Here is a 22863-nt window from a genome sequence, read left to right on the forward strand (position 1 = left end):
TATAGATATATATATTTTTTTCCGCTTATATTTCAACTTTTTTCATTTATGGTTTAAATTTTACATTTTTTTTTCAACAACTTTTGACCCAAACCTCTCGGGTGAGCTTTATGAGGAATTGATCATTATTGGCTACTAAGAATCAGTTGTATGTAAACAGCATTTTTTTTTTTTTTTTTTTTTTTTGTCTCTGGGAGTTGGAGCAGTCGTTTGTGTAGCGAAGAACAGAGTTTGTTTTGAGTCACAGTGAATGCAGGTCATGGGAGTGCCCATCCAAGTTGTCAATGGACAGGAGCCGGGGTATACCCTGAACTGGTTGCCAGTCAATCGCAGGGCACATAGACAAACAACAGTCACTTATAATCACATCTAGGGGCAATTTCGAGTGTCTTTGGGATGTGGGAGGAAACCGGAGTGCGTGGAGAAAACCCACGCAGGCACGGGAAGAACATGCAAACAACCATTTGCAGTCATATTGACATCTACAGGAAATTTAGTTTCCAATTAGCCTACCATGCCTAGTGCAACATACATGTTGAGTCCAACAGCAGACAAACAGTCAATTGAGATGGAACTTTTTTCTTTTTTATTTTTTTTGCCTCACAGTTGTGCAAAAGATTGCCAATTTTTCTAGCAGTTAAAATGCCCATTTGAGCGATAGTCCATTGTAATGACCATTGTGCAAAGAATGTCAAAATTTCCACAAGTGCATGCAGTTGACAAGTAGTGCGAAAGTGTAATACAACAAACTCGAGGCACAAAATTGGCAGTATGTTGCAGTTGAACTGTACAGTAAGTTTGCTATAGAATTTAATTGTAAGAGGGAAGAATGTCTGCTAGTTTTGGTTTGCATTGTTTGGAAGCGCCTACCTGAGGGAAGGAGTTGGAAGAGCTGGTGGCCAGGATGTGGATTGTCCGATAGGATCCTGCTCACTCTTGTCCTATTTCTGGTTGCCTGCAAGTCCTCAAGCCTGGGTAGTGTGGTGCTGACCATCCGTTAAGCAGTTCTGATTGTCCGTTGCAGTCAAAGTGAGTGCAGCCCCAAACCAGATTGTGATAGAGGTATACAGTACTGATTTGATGACCACTGTGTAGGACTGTTTCAGCAGCTCTCGTGGCAGGCTGTACTTCCTCAAAAACTCCAGGAAGTACATCCTTTGCTTGGCTTTTTTGAGGATGCAGTTTATGTTTGTTTCCCACTTCATCCTGTGAGACTATAATTTAAAGGACCTTGAAGGTTTTGACGGTTAAAACGAGACAGCTGGACAGTGTGAGGAGCACCTGTTGTGAAGGATGACTCCTGAAGGCCAAAAACCATTTCGACAGTATTTAGTGTGTTCAGCTCCAGGTTGTATAGGCCATACCAAAGATCCAGCCTCTGCGCTTCCTGTCGCTATGCAGACTCATCATCATTTTTAATGAGCCCAATGAATGTGGTGTCATCTGACAACCATGTGCATTGAGATGGAGTCATTTGTGTAGAGAAGAGCAGAATTTGTTTTGAGTCACAGTGAATGCGGGTCATGATGGGGTGCCCATCCCAGTTCTCATTGGACAGGAGCCGGGGAAACACCCTGAACTGGTTGCCAGCCAATCGCAGGGCACATAGACAAACAACAGTCACTCATAATCACACCTAGGGGCAATTCCGAGCATGTTTTTGGGATGTGGGAGGAAACCGGAGTGCCTGGAGAAAACCCATGCAGGCACGGGAAGAACATGCAAACAACCATTTGCACTCATATTCACAACTACATAAAATTTAGTTTGCAATTAGCCTACCGTGCATGTTTTCAAGATGTGAGAGGAAACCTGAGTGAGGTTGAGGTTTCAGAGGTGGTTAAAAAGCTCCCTGGTGGCAAGGGCCCAGGAGTCGATCAGATTCCTCCTGTAGTTACTCTAGATGTTGTGGGGCTGTCCTGTTTGACATGCCTCTTAAACATCACATGGACATCGGGGACAGTGCCTCTGGGTTGGCAGACTGGGCTGGCAGTCCCTCTTCCCAGGGGACTGGAGGGTGTGTTCCAAGTACAATTCAAGTTCAAGTTAGAGTATCTTTACTGTCAGATCTGTTATGCATACAGGACATACAACATACCTGAAATAGCATTTCTCCTGCAGTGCTATGATAGGCTAAACCAGGGATGTTCAATGCGTCGTTTGGGATCGACGTTAATCGCGGGGCACTTTTGGTCGATCGCGGGACAGTGTGCCAAAAAAAAAAAAAAAAACACATCAGCCAATGTTCCCCCGAACCTGCGCGCATGCTCAATTGTGCACCGTTGATGTAGTCTCTTCGCAGATATTCTGTGTTACATGCAAGAAAAAATAATCCAATGCAAATTGAAAGTATAACATACAGCTATTCAGTTTGTGGCATTTTGCAATGTGATTCAATGAGTGAGGGATATGACGGGTTGTTACATCCAATGGCACAATTCACATACGTACTGTAAAAAATTAGAAACTACTGGTTTCTTTTAGACAGCACACGGAACTTTCTCTAACAACAACCGCTGCTCCGCCACAGTCTCTATTTCCTAGGTTACCTTATCACACCTAAGGGCAATTTAGAGTCTCCAATTAATGCTTGTTTTTGGGATGTGGGAGGAAACTGGAGCAGCTGAAAAAATCCCGCACAGGCACGCGAAAAACATTCACACGCAGGGCCGGATTTCAAACCCCGGTCCTCAGAACTGTGAAGCCAACACTTGAACTTGTCGTTCAAAAGTCAATAATGTGTCATGTTCAAAAGTATGAGTATAAACTTGTCAAAACTCTCACACTAATTGTTCCACAAGATGGCACTTCAAGTAAAATTTGGAAAAACGTGTTATGTTTTAGACTACTGCAGAATGGCACTAACAAGAGTCAATCATAAATGTTGGCTACAAAAAGGGGAATTGATATGAACTCCCCCCGCCCAAAAAAAAAAAAAAAACACCATTTGCAGTTACGTATATTTATTTGTAACTGAAATTGTAATCTTCAAAATTTCCAAAAGCAACTCTTATTTAATTACACATTTTATCCTGGGGCAGCATGGTGTCACAGCTGTAAAGCGTTGGTCTCACAGTTCTGAGGTTCAGTCCTGGCCCCACCTGTGTGCAGTTTGCATGTTCTCCCCGTGCATACGTGGGTTTTCTCCGGGCACTCCGGTTTCCTCCCACATCCCACAAACATGCAACATTAATTGGACACTCTAAATTGCCCCTAGGTGCGGTTGTGAGTGCGGCTGTTTGTCCCCATGTGCCGTGATTGGCTGTCAAGCAGTTCAGGGTGTAGCCTGCCTCCTGGCCGTTGACAGCTGGGATAGGCTCCAGCACTCCCGCACCCCTTGTTAGGATAAGCAGCACAGAAAATGGATGGATGGAGTTTATCCTGGTAATTACACAAATTTGTTAAGTATATTATAATTAAATAATAAACAACAAAATAATGATGTTGTTACATGTAATAAGCTACTCGCAAACTCATCAGTGTAATGTAAAGCTTTTTGGGTGGGCCAATAAAAAATTCTGTTGCAGAAGAACTTGGTCTTCTGAGCAATGTCTTTCTAGATATTTCTCACAGAGATCCAGTTTTACAATGAAATCGCATTAACTATTACTTTAGTATTCCTTGAAAAATGTATTGTAAAAATACATTTAATCTTATTTACAACAATTCCAACTTTACATATGACATAATCCATAATTGGGATTGATCATTTATGGTGGACAGTGAACAAGTTATCAGATATCTGAATGCTTCACTTACACATTAAGTTATCAATTTTTTGGGAAAATGGTCAAACTAAATGATAAGTAGTATGTTTCTGATTAGTGTTAATGTGGTGCTGTAAAGTACGATTTTCAATCAAAATTTAGAAGTTATACAACATGAAGCCATAACACTTCCAATTTTGAATTGTACAATACAAGGTGCAACAAGGACAACTGCAGCGGGATCAAATAATGTACATATACTCTATGATGCAATCAGATTTTCATTTATCCTTTAGAACAGCCTTCCACTGTTTAATACTACAATAAAATTTAAATTGCTGTGTTTATGGGATGTGTTAGCTGTCCTTTGTTGAGTTGAGCATGAATAAATACCACAAAATGTAAAAACTATCACAGGATGTTTGTAAAAATGAAGGCACAACTTGCATCTCATCATACACAAGACAGAACTTTGGAGTCCCAGTAGGCATCTTACAAGGGATCTAAGTCATCCCAATTCCTTCATAGAGATACCTTCATGAAGTCAGTCAGAGTAAACATAACGAGTTATAGGAGAAGCACCAGTACAATGTATCTCTGCATGGAGGGGTAAGGTGGGTGAATATGGAGATCTAAAGAGAGGGAGGGGGTGAGTATATTAATGTTTAAAAAAACAACAAATACAACAATTACCATCATTTTGCATCAAAAAGAACTCGGGACTTGCTTTCATGGCCATATGCTTATTTTATGAAAAGACGTTGCCCTCACAAAACACATCCAACAAGATAAAACATCAGCACATTTAAGTTGTGCTCTTTGTGTGAAATCAATAGAACTCGAGTCCAGCCTTGGATTGGTTAATGAACTGCTCCATTCTGGTGGTCATGTGCACAACCACTCGATTCTCGATCAGTGCAATTTCAGGACTTATATCCATCCCCTTTGTGTTTGGTAGCACTGTGTTCAACGATGAGTAATGGAGGCATTGCTGCTAAAGATAGTAGGAAGTCTCGCTTGTTGTATTAGTGCTGTTTCATCAAACCAGACAATGATTATGACTGACAACAGACTACAACTATGATTGGATTTAAGCAAAATGTTTTTTCTAATTTAAATTAACTTTGTTTCCATAAAAAAAAGACACCAATATCCTTCACATGTTGTCCCTGATTGATTTTTTTTTCTTATGTACTTTGTCTGGAATAAATGAGTGGCTCCAAACTGAACTGTACAACGACTATAACTGGCCATGACTGACCTACAGTATGTACAGTATGCCTGCATGCCCATGTCTTTACATACAAATTCATGCGACTTCCATTGTTTACACCTCCAGAAAATAGTCTATGAAAGAAATAAAATGTACTATAGTGTGTTGTTGATCATCGAGGAAACTGTGGCAGTGGGATGTGATTCTATAATCCCAGTAATACGTTTCTCAATTCAATACCATCCACAATGAATATGTTGGAAAAAAAAAAAAAAGCTGAAAGCATAGGAAATGCTACATATTCTAAACAACACCAACAAAACAAAGCATTCACAATATATGTACATACATTAATGGTGACCACATCAGGCTTACACCTGGAGTCATATTACAGCAGTTTTTACAGATCAGTGTGTTGAGTCAGTGTATGTATTCAAAACCATATTTCACTAGTTTCACAAATTACAGTTTTAAGACACATTAGAAGGTTAAAAAAAAAAAAAGCTAAATGTGATCTCAGGGATCATTTACAGGTTGAAGTCAACACACAAGTGATTTTTCAGACACTATGCAGTTGTCTATGCCATTCCGATATGTTGACATCAATTCTGTTTAGTCTGACTGAGTCAAACACGATTTCTGTTGAAGGTGGCACGTTTGAACATTTAAAAAAATGAATACAACGTGAACCTGTATCTGGATCTGACAGAATTAATTGTGTGTTCTCAATGAACCCAATGGATGACAAACAACCGACAAAATGAAACTGAAATTTCTAATTTAACCATGAACAATCTGATCATAATCATCCATCCATCAATTTTCCATACCGTTTATCCTCACCATGGTTACAGGTGTGCTGGCGCCTATCTTAACTGACTCTGGGCAAGAGGCAGGGTACACACTAAAGTGATTGCCAGCCAATCATATAGCACATGTAGACAAGCAACCATTCGCACTCACATTCACACCTGCGGGCTATTTGGTTTTCAATTACCCTACCATGCATATTTTGGGGATGTGGGAGGAAACCAGTGTAAAGGACCATATCCATACGGGTACTGTGAGAGCGTCCAAACTCCACACAGGGCAGGCTGCATTTGAACAGGTGTGATCGTGAGTAAGGCTGTTTGTCTCTATGTGCCCTGCAATTGGCTGGCAACCAGTTCAGGGTGTATCCCACCTCCTGCTTGATGACAGCTGAGATAGGCTGCAGCACTTCCGCAACCCTCGTGAGGATAAGTGGCTAAGAAAATGGATTGATGTTTTTTTATTTTAGTTTAACAAAAAGGATCAAGGATTAAGTGCCACTGTAATGGTCGTTTGGTTGATGTGCTGAAGAGCTCACTTATTTTTATAGACTCTGGTCAACTAATAATCACATCCTACTTTTTTCCACTAATCATCACGGTAATGAAAGCTGTAGTCGGCACTGGGCCTGGGGTATAGTGGGCATCATAGACATGTTATCACCACAGCATATACAATGTGTTAATGTGGCTGATGAATCACTGATGGTGCAGTGGTACACTTGTCTGACTTTGGTGTGGCCAGTCTGGGTTCAGTTCCCACTCTGTGATGGTGTGAATGCGAGTGTTTGGTTCTCCGGGTCAATATGTGCCCTGTGACTGACTGGCGAATAGTTCAGGCAGGGCATAGTACGCCTATCGCCCAAAGTCAGTTAGGATAGGCTCCAGCACCCTGCGATCGGAACCAGGTTAAGCGTTGTTGAGAATGGATGGATGCAGCTATGTTGAGACATCCGTGTATTCCAATCAGCCAGAAAATTATGACTACTTACAAAGTTACATTACAAGAGCAGTATTAAATATTCTGACATAGGTTCTCAGCTTTGAGTGATGCAGTCAGATGCGAGGTAATAATTTAAAAATGTGATTCTTGCTGTAGACCAACTACCATCTTTATAAAGGCAGAAAATGTGACACTCCTTATGTATTGAAATTATTGCTCGTATTTCTATACTTGATTGGTATATACAATATGCGCTTGTGTATATGTCGAGTCTTCTCATATTCTCATCCTATATAACATAAAAAGTAACCATAGCCATGGATTTGTTGGAAACAATTACAATCCAAATACAAAAATCCCATGTAAAAAAAAAACACAAAACTAAAATCCAGTGTCACTGAAATGTCACATATTTTGCCAAACCAACTTTTCTAGTATTTGAGTAAGATGGGTAATGTAATATTGTCTCTATGGTGCCTCAGTAAATGTGAAATATGTATGACAATGTTCCCAACCTTTTTCTTCCAAGACGGCAGAAATCAGGTAATGGGAATTTCCTGATCTTATTGACGTCACTAGTGAGAAACTCTGACTTCCCTTTCCGCTCCTGAGCCTACATGGAGGCAACCATCAGCGGAAAGGGAGTAGTTTTAGCCAAATATGGACAAAGTGTATATAAATTGTAGGTCAAACAGAAGTAGCTTCCAAAGGGGCTTTTTCTCGAAACTCGTATGACAAAATCAAGGTGTTTTTTTAAAATTAAATTGTCACTTTTGTCCCAAATTGATGTTAGAGTCACTCTACAGAAGTCTAAAGAGGCAAAATATGGGACATTTCAGTTCAAACAATGGCCCTGTTCAGAGTAGACCTGGTATAATCGTATGTGTCCTGAGTGATCCGACCTCAATTGGAGTACTGTACTCGTCTTAAGTTGTTGTCATAAACCCTCAGAAACAAGGATATTGTAATTTTCTCTACGTTTTTATTTTGGCGATTACATTCCAAAAGTAAAAATGGAAAACACAAATTTCCACAAAATCATTTTAAAATGTTTTTGTCATTGTACATATTCCCTGTGTGGCTAAATCATGCCTCATAGAAGCAATAAAGTCTCAATTCAGTGCTTTCTTGAAAAGGAAAAAAATGGATGACTAATACCAATTTAACAAGCAAGTCCTACCTGCAATATTAGTAATTAAATCCACATTAAGTAATGCTGGTCTTTCACTTGGTGGTATGGTACAGAGGATATATGTACTCCCTGCTTCCGTAGGGTCTTTGTGTCGTGTCCCTAGTCAAGACATTGGCAAGGGCTCATTGTGGTTGGATGTTGCAAAATAGCAGCCATGCTTCTGTAAGACTGCTCAGCAGTGGCTTACCACCATGAAGGTATTTTTGCAATGTTATTCTTGGGAATTTACATTTATATTAATGCAGCAATATTAAGAAACTTGGCCGAACACATTGTATGTTCTATACTACTGGCACATACTGTATACAGTATTTGATATTGTCCAAGCCAGTGAGGTCAATACCACATATTCTTACTGGTAAAGAGATTGCCTTCGAGGGTTACTGTTGTAGTACAAATATTTGTTTACTATTTATCTGCAAATAATGAAGACGGAATTCATTATTGCTCTTTTGGTCTGTAGGATTTAAAATACAATATGATTTAATTAGATTTAATCATTTAAGATCTCACAGCAAAACAGCTTAGAATACTACTTACATTTGATTAGTTGTAAAGGCAATGCTCTCAGTTTACAATAAAAAATGATATAAAATACTGACTGTAATGTTAAGATGGACAATGGTAAAAAAAACATTCTGGGAAATGTGTATATATATATATATATATATAATATATATATATATATAAAATGGAAATGTTTATTATATATATATATAAAATGGAAATGTTTATTATATATATATATATATATATATATATATATATAAAATGGAAATGTTTATAATATATATAAATATAATGGAAATGTTTATTTTATATATATATATATAGTGTCATAAACCAAGAGTGCATGATTGATTGGATTTTTGGAGATATTGTCTAATAAATAACGAACTATAGCTGTCCACTTGTGATTAGATTAGTCAGGACACATGTTTTGAACCACATGGACACGTCCACAAGATATCTTTGACAACTGGGAATTCTTGAAAATAAATATAAATAAAAATGTGATTTCTTCAGCTGATTAAATAATGGAGTTCTAAATTTGAGGCTAAATCTTGTCCCCATGACTTTTCACATCTTTGAAAGTTCATCTTTGCCATGTCCTGTCTTTTGATTGGATTTTTTTTTTCCACTTTTTTTTTTTCCACTCTGAAGCTTCAATGTTAGTAGTTTTCCCAAAGGGGAGCATCAGTCATTCCGGCAATACTGTCGATCCGTCTGACATTCGACCGTTGTGGCAGCGGGCCACAACATTGTCCTTCAGAACAAAGAAATCCTGCTCTCTACTTGAGGCTGCAGGTCTCAGATTAGCCTCTCCTCAGGGGGCATTTTTAGGACACTGCCCATCTCCAACCTGGCTCCAGCCACCTCCTGTGAGCTGGGGCTGTAGGTGCCCTCGGACTGGCGTTTCTTCCGGGCCGTCATGATGAGGAAAAAGATGACTAAGATGGCTAGTAATACACATAATGTGGTGAGGGGGATGGTCACCACTAGCCAAGGGATCCGCTCTTTTAGCTCCTTTTTCTGCAAGAGGATGAGAGAGGAACTATGATTAAACCCCTCTCAATTTTTAATGATGCATAACACTTGTGGGATATCACACAGTATTGCAGTGTTGTGATTCCTTCTTCCGGTACGTTTTAGGAATTGCAACTATATAATAAATGAGGGTGACTGTGCTGAAGAATTTTAACAGGGAAACTGATCATAGAGGTGTTTAATTTGAGCAGAGAGAATAAGACCACAAAGTTTTGGTTCTAGTTTTAAACTAGCATTTACACAATATATAACGTGTACAAATAAAGGAGCTGCATCACTTTAAAATCATTTGTATAGTTACAGAACCATACATACCTGAAAATGGGCCAGGACTAGAACTGCACAATATTGGGAAAAATATGATAGTTGTTTTTTTTTTTAAACCTGGAATAAAAATGACGACCTGAAAGAATATCAATACCCTGCCTCCGGGGCTCACAATTCTGAGGACCCGGTTTCAATCCCAGCTCCGCCTGTGTAGAGTTTGCATGTTCTCCCCGTGCCTACGTCGGTCTTCTCCTGGCACTCCAGTTTCCTCCCACATCCCAAAAACATGCAACATTATTTGGACACTCTAAATTGCCTCTAAGTGTGATTGTGAGCGTGGCTGTTTGTCTCTATGTGCCCTGCGATTGGCTGGAAACCAGTTCAGCGTTTACTCCGCCTCCTGCCTGTTGACAGCTGGGATAGGCTCCAGCACTCCCCATGACAAAAACAAATATTTGAACACCCTGCTATATTGCACGACTGAAATTTTCATCGTAGGTGGATGTCCACTGTGAGAGAGATCTTCTAAAAAAAAAAATCCAGAAATCACAATGTATGATTTTTTTAATGATTTATTTGTGCGATACAGCTGCAAATAAGTATTTGAACACCTGTCTATCACATTGAATTCTGACCATCAAAGACCTGTTAGTCCGCCTTTAAAAGCCCACCTCCACTCCATGGATTATCCTGAATCAGATGCACCTGTGTGAGGTCGTTAGCTGCATAAAGACCCCATGTCCACCCCATAAAATCAGTATGACTCAAACTTGTAACATGGCCTAGACCAAAAAGCTGATTCCTGGATTTTTCTTTTTAGATGATCTCTGTCACAGTGGACATACACCTACGATAAAAATTTCAGACCTGCAATATAGCAGGGTGTTCAAATACTGATTTTCTTCACTGTATATATATATATCCATTGATCCATTTTCTTTGCCACTTATCCTCACGAGGGTCGTGGGGAGTGCTTGAGCCTATCCCTGCTGTCAATGGCCAGGAGGCAGGGTACACCCTGAACTGGTTGCCATGCAATCGCAGGGCACGTACAGACAAACAGCCGCACTCACAATCAGACCTAGAGGGAATTTAGAGCGTCCAATTGATGTTGCATGTTTTTTGAGATGTGAGAGGAAACCAGAGTGCCTGGAAAAAACCCACACAGGCACGAAGTAAGTATCAAGATTCCATCACCACTTACATTGCTTTCGCACAGTGTGCCATGGTAGCCTGGCACACATACACACTGAAAGTGGTTGAGTCTGTCTAGACAGGTGGCACCGTTGAGACAAGGGCTGGACTCACATTCGTCTATTTCTGTCTCACACCTGAAAGACATCAGCAGGGCTTTTATACAACACGAAGTGACAAACACCTTCACCAACAGCTCTTACAAACGGTCTACTCAACTGACAAGATGAGACAGTTTAAGCTGATCTCAACATGGTTTGTGAGTTTTTTTTGTGCGGAAATTATTGAAAATTTTGAATTTCAACCTTGGACATATAAATTTGACTTCCTTAGAAATCCCCTGATCAATAATGTTACACAATGGTGTTTCTCCAAAACAGGATACTGAATGTCAGATAACACACCTAAAACATTCTGAATCATTTCTATATTTATGTCAATAATCTGATTTTGTGCCCCAAAATGTTTGCTGATTAAGATGAAATACTTTCTTGGAATCCTTATTCTGTAAAATCTAATGTGGTCTGCAGTGCAACTATGATTACACAGGTGACATTCAACAAGATGGCCAGTTCAGACAAATCAAGTAAATAGCCGCATGGTGTGGAACCTGCGTGCGGTTCTCACCTGCCACCAGTGTACCCTGGCTTGCAGGTGCAGTTTCCACCAGTGTCCCACCCTATGCAAATTCCTCCATGAAGACACTCTGTTTTGGCATCACATGCTGCTGGAGGGAATCGCCGCCTGTTGGACACAAAAATAGAGCACAAATGTCAGTGCCACATACCGGTCGGTGACTTTATGCTTGCTACTTCATTAGTGATGAACTTATGCATGCAGTATTTAAAATAAATGAGGAGAATAGCTATGACAATAGAATGGCATTGATAGTAATAACAAAGTTGATGGTTGCTATTGTGTAAAGGTGACCTGGATTGGTTTTGTTAACATGTATGAGTTATCAGAGTGCACATATCTTCAAATTTGAAAACTGACCATGTTTTTCAGAAAAAATACTTGACAGCTTTTTGTGTGTGTGTGGTGTGTGTGTGTGTGTGTGTGTGTTGTGTGTGTGTGTGTGTGTACCACCACAGACAGTGGTAGCAATGATGTCTAAAGAGACAGAAATAAAGAAGGACTCAAACTTCAAATTCTTGTGTAGTGGTTGCATGGCAAAGTGGAAAAGACATCTCTCTGCTGATGGCTCTGCATGATATGGCTAAATAAAGAACTAAGACGATAATACATAGGTAACTGTTTTTTACATGAATGATTTACACACCAGCTCACATGCACCCAACATCAGCACAATTCTCTGCAATTAAATAATGCAGTGCTTAGTTGGTTTGGTGTCCTAAATCAGGCTAAGTCAACAATAGATTAATAATAATAATAATAATAATAATAATAATAAATAAGACCTAAAGAACACTTGAAAGTGAACTGCATTTCTGTGGAGTTGGTTATAGTTTCCCTTCGTCTATGTTTCCAATATCCTTAATTGTACTTTTCAAAAACCAGTTACAAAGTGCTAGACAATAAAAACAATTTATTTTTGGCGGGTGGGCGGGGGGGCGTTGTGCAGTTATGAAAAGCCAAATAGTAAAAGTGACTATTTAAAAAAGATTTTAAAAAGGATATTGAATGTCTTTGTCTGAGATCTTCAGACAGGGTGTTATCACAGTGTTTGTTCTGCACAAAAAATATGAGTAAGTACTCATTGTGTTGCTTTTCTGTCTCCTTGTTAACACTAGTTAACTTTGTTTTTACATTGTATGACAATGAAGAATCTTAAAATCTTCAGGTAATTTTAGATGGTGGTATTCTAACCCTGGAACGGAATTGAATTTCCTTTTTCTATAATACAAATCACCACTCAACCAACACCTCAGAAGATTGTACTCGATCTTAAAGCTTCCATTGTATTTAAGATGTTTGATTAAACACTCCTTTAAATGTGGGTATATATTTTTTAGTCTGCCCATATTTTATGTTTAACAATCTTTACAGTATCTAGAACCCTCAGACATTATTTGGTAAAAGACAACTGGACATGCAAGAAGATGAGTTGAAACAGAGAAAAACTGCTCGTTCCACGGAAAAATTAACAAGCAATATTATGATAAACATTTGTTTCCAACAAGACAAAGAAGAGGAGGAAACCAGATCCGTCATCAGAAGAAAAAGAGGAATGCACAGAGCCTAGAACTGAGTGTAGGGACTTGAATGTTGATGTTGATGTTGTTGTTGAATGTTTGAATGTTGGAACTCTGACAGGAAAAGCTCAGGAGTTGGTTGACATGATGATTAGGAGAAAGGTTGATATACTGTGCATCCAAGAGAGCAGGTGGAAAGGTAGTAAGGCTAGAAGTTTAGGAGCAGGGTTTAAATTATTCTACCATGGAGTAGATGGGAAGAGAAATGGAGTAGGGGTTATTTTAAAGGAAGAGCTGGCTAAGAATGTCTTGGAGGTGAAAAGAGTATCAGATCGAGTAATGAGACTAAAATTTGAAATTGATGGTGTTGTGTAATGTGGTTTGCGGCTATGCCCCATAGGTAGGATGTGACCTAGAGTTGAAAGAGAAATTTTGGAAGGAACTCGATGAAGTAGTTCTGAGCATCCCAGACATCGAGAGAGTTGTGATTGGTGCAGATTGTAATGGACATATTGGTAAAGGAAACAGGGGTGATGAAGAAGTGATGGGTAAGTACGGCATCCAGGAAAGGAACTTTGAGGGACAGATGGTGGTGGACTTTGCAAAACAGATGGAGATGGCTGTAGTGAACACTTATTTCCAGAAGAGGGAGGACTATATAGTGACCTACAAGAGCGGAGGTAGAAGTGCGCAGGTGGATTATATTTTATGCAGACAATGTAATCTTAAAGAGATTACTGACTGTAAAGTAGTGGTAGGGGAGAGTGTACCTCGACATCTTAGGATGGTGGTGTGTAGGATGACTTTGGTGGGTGGGTAGGAAGATTAAGAAGACAAAGGTAGAGCAGAGAACCATGTGGTGGAACGTGACAAAGGAAGAACGTTCTGCGGTCTTTCGGAAAGAGGTGAGACAGGCTCTCGATGGACAGCAGAAGCTCCCGGAAGACTGGACTACAACAGCTAAGGTAATCAGAGAGACTGGCAGGAGAGTGTCTTCTGGTAGGAAAGGGGAGAAGGAGAGTTGGTGGTGGAACCCAAAATACAGGGAGTCATACGAGGAAAGACAGCGAAGAAGAAGTGGGACACTGAGATGACTGGGGAGAGGCGAAAGGAGTTCATTGAGATGCGACGTAGGGCAAACGTAGAGGTGGCAAAGGCTAAATAAGAGGCATATGAAGACATGTACACTAGGTTGGACACAAAAGAAGGAGAAAAGGATCTCTACATGTTGGCCAGACAAAGGGATAGAGGAGGGAAGGATGTGCAGCAGGTAAGGGTGATTGATGGTGCCAGTAGTGTGCTAAATAGATGGAAAGAATACTTTGAGAAGTTGATGAATGAAAAAAATGAGAGAGAAGGAAGAGTTGAAGAGGCAAGTGTGAAGGACCAGGAAGTGGCACTGATTAGTCAGGGGGAAGTGAGAAAGGCACTACAAAGGATGAAAAATAGAAAGGCAGTTGGTCCTGATGACATACCGGTGGAGGTATGGAAGCAATTTGGAGAGATGGCTGTTGAGTTTTTGACGAACTTATTCAACAGAATACTAGTGGGCGAAAAGATGCCTGAAGAATGGAGGAAAAGTGTCTAGTTCCCATTTTTAAGAACAAAGGCGATGTTCAGAGCTGTGGGAATTATAGAGGAATAAAGTTGATGAGCCACACAATGAAGTTATGGGAAAGAGTCGTGGAGGCTAGACTCAGGACAGAAGTAAGTATCTGCGAGCAACAGTATGGTTTCATGCCTAGAAAGAGTACCACAGATGCACTATTTGCCTTGAGAATGCTAGTGGAAAAGTACAGAGAAGGTCGGAAGGAGCTACATTGTCTTTGTGGAATGAGAGAAAGCCTATGAGAGAGTACCAAGATAGGAACTGTGGTACTGCATGCGCAAGTCTGGTGTGGCGGAGAAATATGTTAGAATAGTACAGGACATGTATGAGGGCAGCAGAACAGCTGTGAGGTGTGCCTTAGGTGAGACAGAAGAATTTAAGGTGGAGGTGGGACTGCATCAGGGATCAGCTCTGCACCCCTCCCTGTTTGCAGTGGTAATGGATAGGATGACACATGGGGTTAGACTGGAATCCCCTTGGACCATGATGTTCGCAGATGATATTGTGATATGCAGTGAAAGCAGCGAGCATGCAGAGGAACAATTAGAAAGATGGAGACATGCACTTGAAAGGAGAGGAATGAAGATTAGCCGAAGTAAAACCGAATATATGTGCGTGAATGAGAAAGGTTGATGGGGAAGAGTGAGGCTACAGGGAGGAAGAGATAGCGAGGGTGGAGGACTTCAAATATTTAGGGTCAACAATCCAGAGCAATGGTGAGTGTGGTAAGGAAGTGAAGAAGCGGGTCCAAGCAGGTTGGAACAGCTGGCGGAAGGTGTCTGGTGTGTTATGTGACAGAAGAGTCTCCGCTAGGACGAAGGGCAAAGTTTACAAAACAGTGGTGAGGCCGGCCATGATGTACGGATTAGAGACGGTGGCACTGAAGAAAAAACAGGAAGCAGAACTGGAGGTAGCAGAAATGAAGATGTTGAGGTTTTCGCTCGGAGTGAGCAGGTTGGATAGGATTAGAAATGACCTCATTAGAGGGACAGCCAATGTTGGATGTTTTGGATACAAGATTCGAGAGAGCAGACTTCGACGGTTTGGACATGTTCAAAGGCGAGAGAGTGAGTATAAGTGAGTATGAGTGAGTGAGTATGAGTTGGTGGAAGGGTGCTGAGGATGGAGCTGCCAGGCAAAAGAGTGAGAGGAAGACCAAAGAGAAGGTTTATGGATGTGGTGAGGGAAGACATGAGGGCAGTTGGGGTTAGAGACGAAGATGCAGGAGATAGGCTAGGATGTAAAAATATGACACGCTGTGGAGACCCCTAACGGGACAAGCCGAAAGGAAAAGAAGAATTTGTTTCCAACAACTTTGCGTGTTCTGGGTAATTTTATGGGGGTTAAAACTCTATTATCTCAGTAGCCGAGGTCACTTAGTAACAGTAATTAATTATTAACCAAAATAAGCCCTTTAAGATAAGGCTGATAATGAGAAATGAAGTCCAAAATCATAAAAGGCTGACTAATCAGGCGCAAGTTACTGGTCTACTTAAATATTACAAAAAAAGGTTGTAAAATCTCATATGCTATTAAAGTCTAACATGGTCAAAATGTATGTGTCAAAAAAAGATGAAAGATGAAAAACTTACTGGCAGCGTTTGCCCACGAATCCAGGAGGACATACACAAGTATGAGTTACCTCTGTTTCCATACAGGTACCGTCATTTAAGCAGCTAAACTCCAAACAGTTATCGACTTCTTCCTGACAGTTTCTCCCTACATATCCAGGCTCACAGTCACACTGGTAGTCTGCTAGAAGGTCTTTACATGCCCCATAGACACAAGGTCCAGAAGAGCACTCATTTATTTCAGACTCACATAGTTCTCCCTCCCACCCTGGGTTGCAGCTGCAGTTAAACTCGTTGAAATGGTCTTGGCACACACCCTCATTGAAACATGGCTGAGAGTCACAAACTGGGGCACCCTTGCATCCTAAATTTGGTTCCTGTCCACCCAGTCTGGAGAAATAGCTTAGCTGAGGTGCCTCTGGTACATTAAAAATTGGTAGGTAGATTCCACCGACTCTCACTTCCCCCAAACATCCAGCATATTTCTCCGCCAGTCGTATTTTGGTATCATTGAGGAAGTTAAGGTTGCCACCAACTCCAAGGCTGCAACCCGCTGTCTGCCCATCTACAGTGAGATGCCATCGGGACACTGACTGTGAAGGGTTGATCATGGTCAAAAGGATGCGATGCCATCCCCCATCTGCGATGGCCTTGTCACTCTTAAAAGCTAGCAGCTCTGCACTCATTCCAGTGTCCATTTTGACCAGAAGTGTGGAATTAAGGAGACCCAGACAGAATAGCTCAGTTCGGGTCTCGGCCCTCAACAAGATACCGCTGTCGTCCCGTGTTCTAATGTCCATCGTGATGTTTGTTACTGGGCTCACCAGGGAACTGTTTGCAAAATACTCGACAGCGTTATCCTTGAAAATGGCTTCAGTCAAACCTGTGGGGGGCAAAGATAATGAGTTTTAGATGCTTTGAAATAATTCACTTTCTAGTTTGAGTGAGAGATTAACCAATTTATATATGGTCCAGTACAGTATTCTGTTTTTGTCCTTTATGGCAAAGTTATTTCCTAATGTATTCTGGTACTACGGCCAGCAATTATTTTTCATATCTACACCAATTGCATTGTCAATCTTGACATCACAGACTGTCTTTCACCTGAGAGGAGAAAGAAACTCACCTTGAATTTCTTCCTTGCATATAAATGACATCTGGTTGGTAGGTTGTGCTAACAATTGAATGTTAACACAAAACTTCTCAAATTTGTACTCAGGTGACTTCTGGGCTCTGTTTTCATAGACAGTTCATCTGAGTGATGCACAAAGGCAGCGTTCTGATTTGTATGTTGCCAATTTGGCAGACCAGTCGGTGTCGAGCTGGGTGTTCCAGTGCAGCACGCACGGGCAATGTACTTGGACATGCACATGGCGGAATGTAAGTTTTGTGACAGAAACACAATCAAAATTAACTGTATGCTTTCTCAGATCACATCAAAACAATTGCACAAAATAGAGAGACCTGCACAGAGATGTCTTCATCAAGATTATCATTTGCACCACATCAAAATGAGTTGAGAGGAGGCGCTTAGATTGGCCCTGACCTAAGTCACCTGAAACACATCCTTAATGGTGCAGCCCAAGTGGGCTCTGCTCGAGCACAAAATTAGAAACACTGGTCAAACCAGCCTCTGCCATATAGCTGTGCTGCCCACCGTGCCGGACTTATGATGTTCATAAAAATAGGGTCCAACGTCTATGTTAAAGCTGATGACGGTAGATTACTCACACTCATAACCGTCAAATAGGTCGACACATTGCCCTCCTTCAAAGCATGGGTTTTCCACACACCACAAATGTTTCTCGCACAATCGTCCGGAGAAGTTAATGGAACAATCACACTTGAAATCATTCCAGGTGATTTGACACACTCCGCCGTTGACACAGGGCTCATTCTGTGTACAGACAAACACAGGTGCAAGGATTAGATACTCACTTGTAAAATCTCTAACCCAAGATTACTGAAGAGGTTCCGATAGAGCTCCAGAGAAGATTAGGAGGTAACACACAGATCAAAGGGATTCACAGCCAGATCAATGTGTTTGGTAGATAGAGCACAGGACAGCTCAACTGTCAGACTACATGAAAACATTGCAACACATTTTCCCAACACCAGAAATAGAAACACCACGAAAACTGGAAGTTTTGGTTTAAAACTGTTTTGTAAAGATCATGGTGTAATTTTTAAACCATACCCTGCATGTATTGTCACTTTGACATCCTGGTAGAACATTCTTCTCTGCAGTTGCCTGATAACTCTCCACCTCTTCCTTATGGCCCAAAATAGACAACTGTTTGTCATCCAATCGAATGTCTTGTAGGCAGCCTTTGAATTTTCCACCCCAGCTATTCCGATTTTCACTGATGGGAAGTCCTCCAACATAAACAACATCACCCGCTTCTATGCTTACATTCCCTAAGGTGCGATGGTTCCTAGCTATTGGGAAGAACACATGGCCGGAGTTTACTTTAATCATCACCAAATTATTTTTGCCATCAGTGACAAACTTTGCCTCTGACAAGAGTGTGGTGTAAGGGCTATAGATGGCAACTGCAGATTCCTTCAGGTAGATTGTCAGGTACGACTTTTCCTCCCGGCGAAACTCCAGAAGAAGCCCATTTTTTTTAAGAGACCGCATGATAAAGGAGATGGTGAAATTTTCTCCATGGGTTTCTGTGATGTTGAAGACAGCATAGCTTGTTGTGTTTTCATGACCAAAGGTCCAGGATGGGTATTCTGCAAACACAATATAGCTCTATTAATCTATAATTTATTATACAGTATCATGTACATCCAGTTCTTGAATGACGTAGTGTCTTGGCTTACTGTATTTTATATGTGCTGTTAGGAATGAGCAAAGCTGTAGTTTATCTTTTTTTTAGGAATGAAGTAGAAACTGAACTGTCTTAAGTCGCATTACCACGGCTACGCCAAAAGATATTTTATGCAAATTCATAGAGTTTAAAAAGCAATATGATAAAACAATTCTCAGAAATCTCACCTCTGTCACACGTTTCTCCAAAGTATGGCCGGTGGCAATGACATTTGGCCACAACCCACATGTCCACGCAAAACCCCAATTGTCTGCAAGGATCATCTTGGCACAAATCCTCTTTGACACATCCCAATTCCAAGGCCATGTTCTCTTCTCTCATGAGGTCTTGAGGAAGGAGCAATTTATAGTCAACTCTAAGGTCTTCCATGCAGCCAATAAAACTCCTCCCACTTGATGTGAGTGTCAAATATTCCTTCGGTGCTCCTCCTACATACAGCTGTTGAAAAGAGTTTGACTGGAAAAAGATCAGATGGTTGTACACTTTATTTTCCACGTGACATCCATCCTCACAGCCAGGTCCTTCTACAACCATAATCAATCTCTCATCCATGGTCACAGTGGCTTGGTACCATTCGCCATCATTGACTGGACCTGGATAAATGACCCGTAGTAACCTCCCAGATTTTAACTTGGCCTGGAGAGAACCCCGAACTAATGCCAAGGAGGTGAAGTGTTCCATGGTGCCACGATGGTACAACAACATGTCAGGCAAAGTGCTCCTGAATCTCAGCTGCATATGGAGTCCATAGTTGTGGTCATCAGTACTTTGGCTTGCTCCATTTTTAGAAACAGGAAGCTGCATATGGACGTAGCCCTCAGAGTTGAAGGAAAAGGTGGTAGAGGTGTTGCAAAGTTCTCCCATCCAGCCTGGCCCACAGAGGCACGTGTAGCTATGTTCACCATACGCTGTCAGCAGAGGCATGCAGACGCCATTATGTTGACAATGGTGCTGGTGGCAGCCAACCAGGACAATATCACAGTTCCGCCCACCCAAGGGCTGTGTTTCAGGTTGTGGAGCAGGACACTGACATATATAAGAGTTGGCAGCGTCTTCGCACGTGGCACCATTCTGGCAAGGATTGCTATCACACTCATTGATATCCACTTCACAATGCATACCTGCATGCAAAGAACATAAATTTTAGTCATTTATACTAAAACAAGTATCCATCGTCGCATTCTCTCATAATGAACACAATGGGAATTATCATCAATTAATCTAATCATATTGACCAAGTTTATGATCGAACAGCATCGGCCACTGTTCTGCAAATTGGTTGGTCTGACTTCCTTAATTAGATGCAGAGACAAGCTTGCCAGCATGCAGCCTGATAAGCAGATTTAATTTGTGGTAGGACATTCTTTTGTCATTTGATTTGTAATTACGTTTAATTTTAAATAACGTTTACAGCTTCCTTAAATTTCTAAATTTGATGGAAGGTCAGCAACTTTGCCTTTGCTAACTTTAACTGAAATACAATTGTTGTACTTGTGGTACATGCTGGTCGGACAAAGTTGGAACACACAGCTTTACTAACTCTAGAAAGAAAAAACATTCAAAATCCAGTGAAGGCTAAAGCTATTTTATTATTTATTGTATGTCCTCCAATACAAGCACATATCTTCATTGCTATTTTACCGATATTAAAAGTGCTGTACCATGTTGTACCTGTCAGCCGCCATTGCCCACAGCAGTAACAGAGCAGCAGCAGTAGTAACCTCCTTCTTCTCATGTTCCAATGAGTTAACAGCCAACGCACTTTCTCTCTTGGATGGCACAAGTGCCACAAGTGCGTCTTCTCTGTCTTTTAACTCCTTATGCTTAAAACAGCATAAGTGTCTTTACTCCTCCACTATGTTCCATGGAGGCAGACAGAAGTGATTACAAGGCAGCCCTGCCCACCCAACCCCACCCACCCACCCTCATTCCATCCCTCCCTCACACTCTGTGCTCCTGCCAGTCTCCAGCCCATCCCAAGCAGAGTAATAAGCCTTCAGTCTCCAGCTGGCTCCCGTCTGTATTTGACAAGAGGAATGCATTCCTGATCCCTGCACGAGCCGGTGAGAGCCATACACGAGCACGTGCTTCTGAAATCGACCTGCAGGAGGCACTGCAGACCTACGGCTATATGTAACCATCCGTCCATCCATCCTGAGATTATACACTCAGTATCAAAAACCATATAAAGCAAATGAGGCACGCACTAAAACTATGGTGTTTTGTTTTGTTTTGTTTTGTTTTTTTATCACGAATTATGTTCAGATTTTTCCTACTCTGTCATGCGGGTCTCAGGCAAGAAAACGCAACCCGAAGCCACTTGGGTCACTCGTTAAAAAAGCTCTTAAAGTTTTGGAGAAGAAAACACAAAAGTATACCCATTGTGATTTTCTCACACAAAATACTTTGTTAAAGTTTGAAAGGCTGACCATGTTAGCAGACATATCACGATATATTTTTTTAATCATTCATAATACTGCAGGACTTGGCTCAGCTGCGGAATGGTGGAGCAGCTAGAAAGCGTTGGCTTCACAGATCTGATGTCCCGGGTTCGATCAGGGCCCCACCTGTGTGGAGTTTGCATGTTCTCCCCATGCCTGCATGTGTTTTCTCCGGGCACTCTGGTTTCCTCCCACATCCCAAAAACATGCAACATTAATTGGACACTCTCAATTGCTTCCACTAGGTGTAAATGTGAGTGCGGCTATTTGTCTCCATGTGCCCTGCGATTGGCAAGCAACCAGTTCAGGGTGTACCCCAGCTCCTGCTTATTGACAGCTGGGATAGGCTCCAGGACTCCCCACGACTGTTGTGAGGTTAAGTGGCTAGGAAAATGAGAGTGCTGGAACCTATCCCGGCTGTCAATGTGCAGGAGGCAAGGTACACCCTGAACTGGTCAGCAGCCAATTGCAGGGGACATGGAGACAGACAACAGTCACACTCACAATTACACCTAGGGGAACTTTAGAGTCTCCAATTAATGGATGTGTTTGGGATGTGGGAGAAAACCGGAGTGCCTGGAGAAAATACACGCAGGCATGGGGAGAATATGCAAATTCCACACAGGCGGGGCTGGGATTTAACCCTGGACCTCAGAACTGTGAGGCCAACGCTTTACAGCTGTGCCACCGTGTCCCCCAGATATATCAGAATTATTTTTAAAAAATAATTCACAGTGTGCCAGCACTTTGTTTAGCGAGCACATGTGATGACGAACAAAATAACAAGCGCTTCATCCAGGTGGTAGTGTAGCATCCCCAAACATAAAACAGCCATTGCACATTCTCATATAAGGCCATGATCACAGTGGAACAAGCTCATTATCAAACATCCTGCACAAATTAATGCAGCCTTCTCCTGAGAAGTACAAAAATATTTATTATTTTAAACAGTCAAACCTGTCGGTCATTGACTGCATACACTGCTGTCTTGTTTTCTCCGTAAATAAATGGTCATTGGAGTGATTCTAACTCTTCTAACTATTGAAAAAAATGGAAAATCATCATGTTCCTGTAAATTATTATTGTTGCTACAATATTCAAATACATTTTCTGTAATTTTAAATTCCCTGAAACTCTAAATTACTATGGTTGGTATTTTAAATTGAACATGAAAGGCTGTTAACATTCTCCCACTGTGAACTTGATATATTTCATTTTACCTTTTTAAATTGTCAATATCCTTCCACTGTATATTTGGTAATTTTATGTATGAAAAATTTGCAATGTTTTTTATTTTATGAGTCTATTACTAGCTGCGTAATCAATTTGGGAGTTTTTATTTTTGGTTTTTGTTTGTTATATTTTATGATCTCGAG

At 41.0% G+C, this 22863-nt stretch overlaps 1 protein-coding gene across 3 annotated transcripts in view; it reads right to left on the bottom strand.

The window, feature by feature from the left end:
* Positions 1-8826: 8826 nt before the first annotated feature.
* The window catches only part of LOC133499641 (protein crumbs homolog 1-like), a 40583-nt gene continuing 26546 nt past the window's right edge, over positions 8827-22863 (bottom strand). For all 3 annotated transcript variants that reach the window (XM_061817880.1, XM_061817879.1, XM_061817877.1), the window contains 7 exons: positions 19214-20167; positions 18407-18948; positions 17941-18106; positions 16231-17092; positions 11501-11617; positions 10884-11010; positions 8827-9397 (listed from right to left, as the gene is read on the bottom strand). In XM_061817880.1, coding sequence (XP_061673864.1) covers positions 9176-9397; positions 10884-11010; positions 11501-11617; positions 16231-17092; positions 17941-18106; positions 18407-18948; positions 19214-20167 — 2990 coding nt within the window. In that variant the 3' untranslated portion in view covers positions 8827-9175. The remainder of the gene's footprint in view (positions 9398-10883; positions 11011-11500; positions 11618-16230; positions 17093-17940; positions 18107-18406; positions 18949-19213; positions 20168-22863) is intronic.

This window comes from Syngnathoides biaculeatus, chromosome 4 (genome assembly GCF_019802595.1).
Source record: "Syngnathoides biaculeatus isolate LvHL_M chromosome 4, ASM1980259v1, whole genome shotgun sequence".
Classification (NCBI taxonomy): domain Eukaryota; kingdom Metazoa; phylum Chordata; class Actinopteri; order Syngnathiformes; family Syngnathidae; genus Syngnathoides; species Syngnathoides biaculeatus.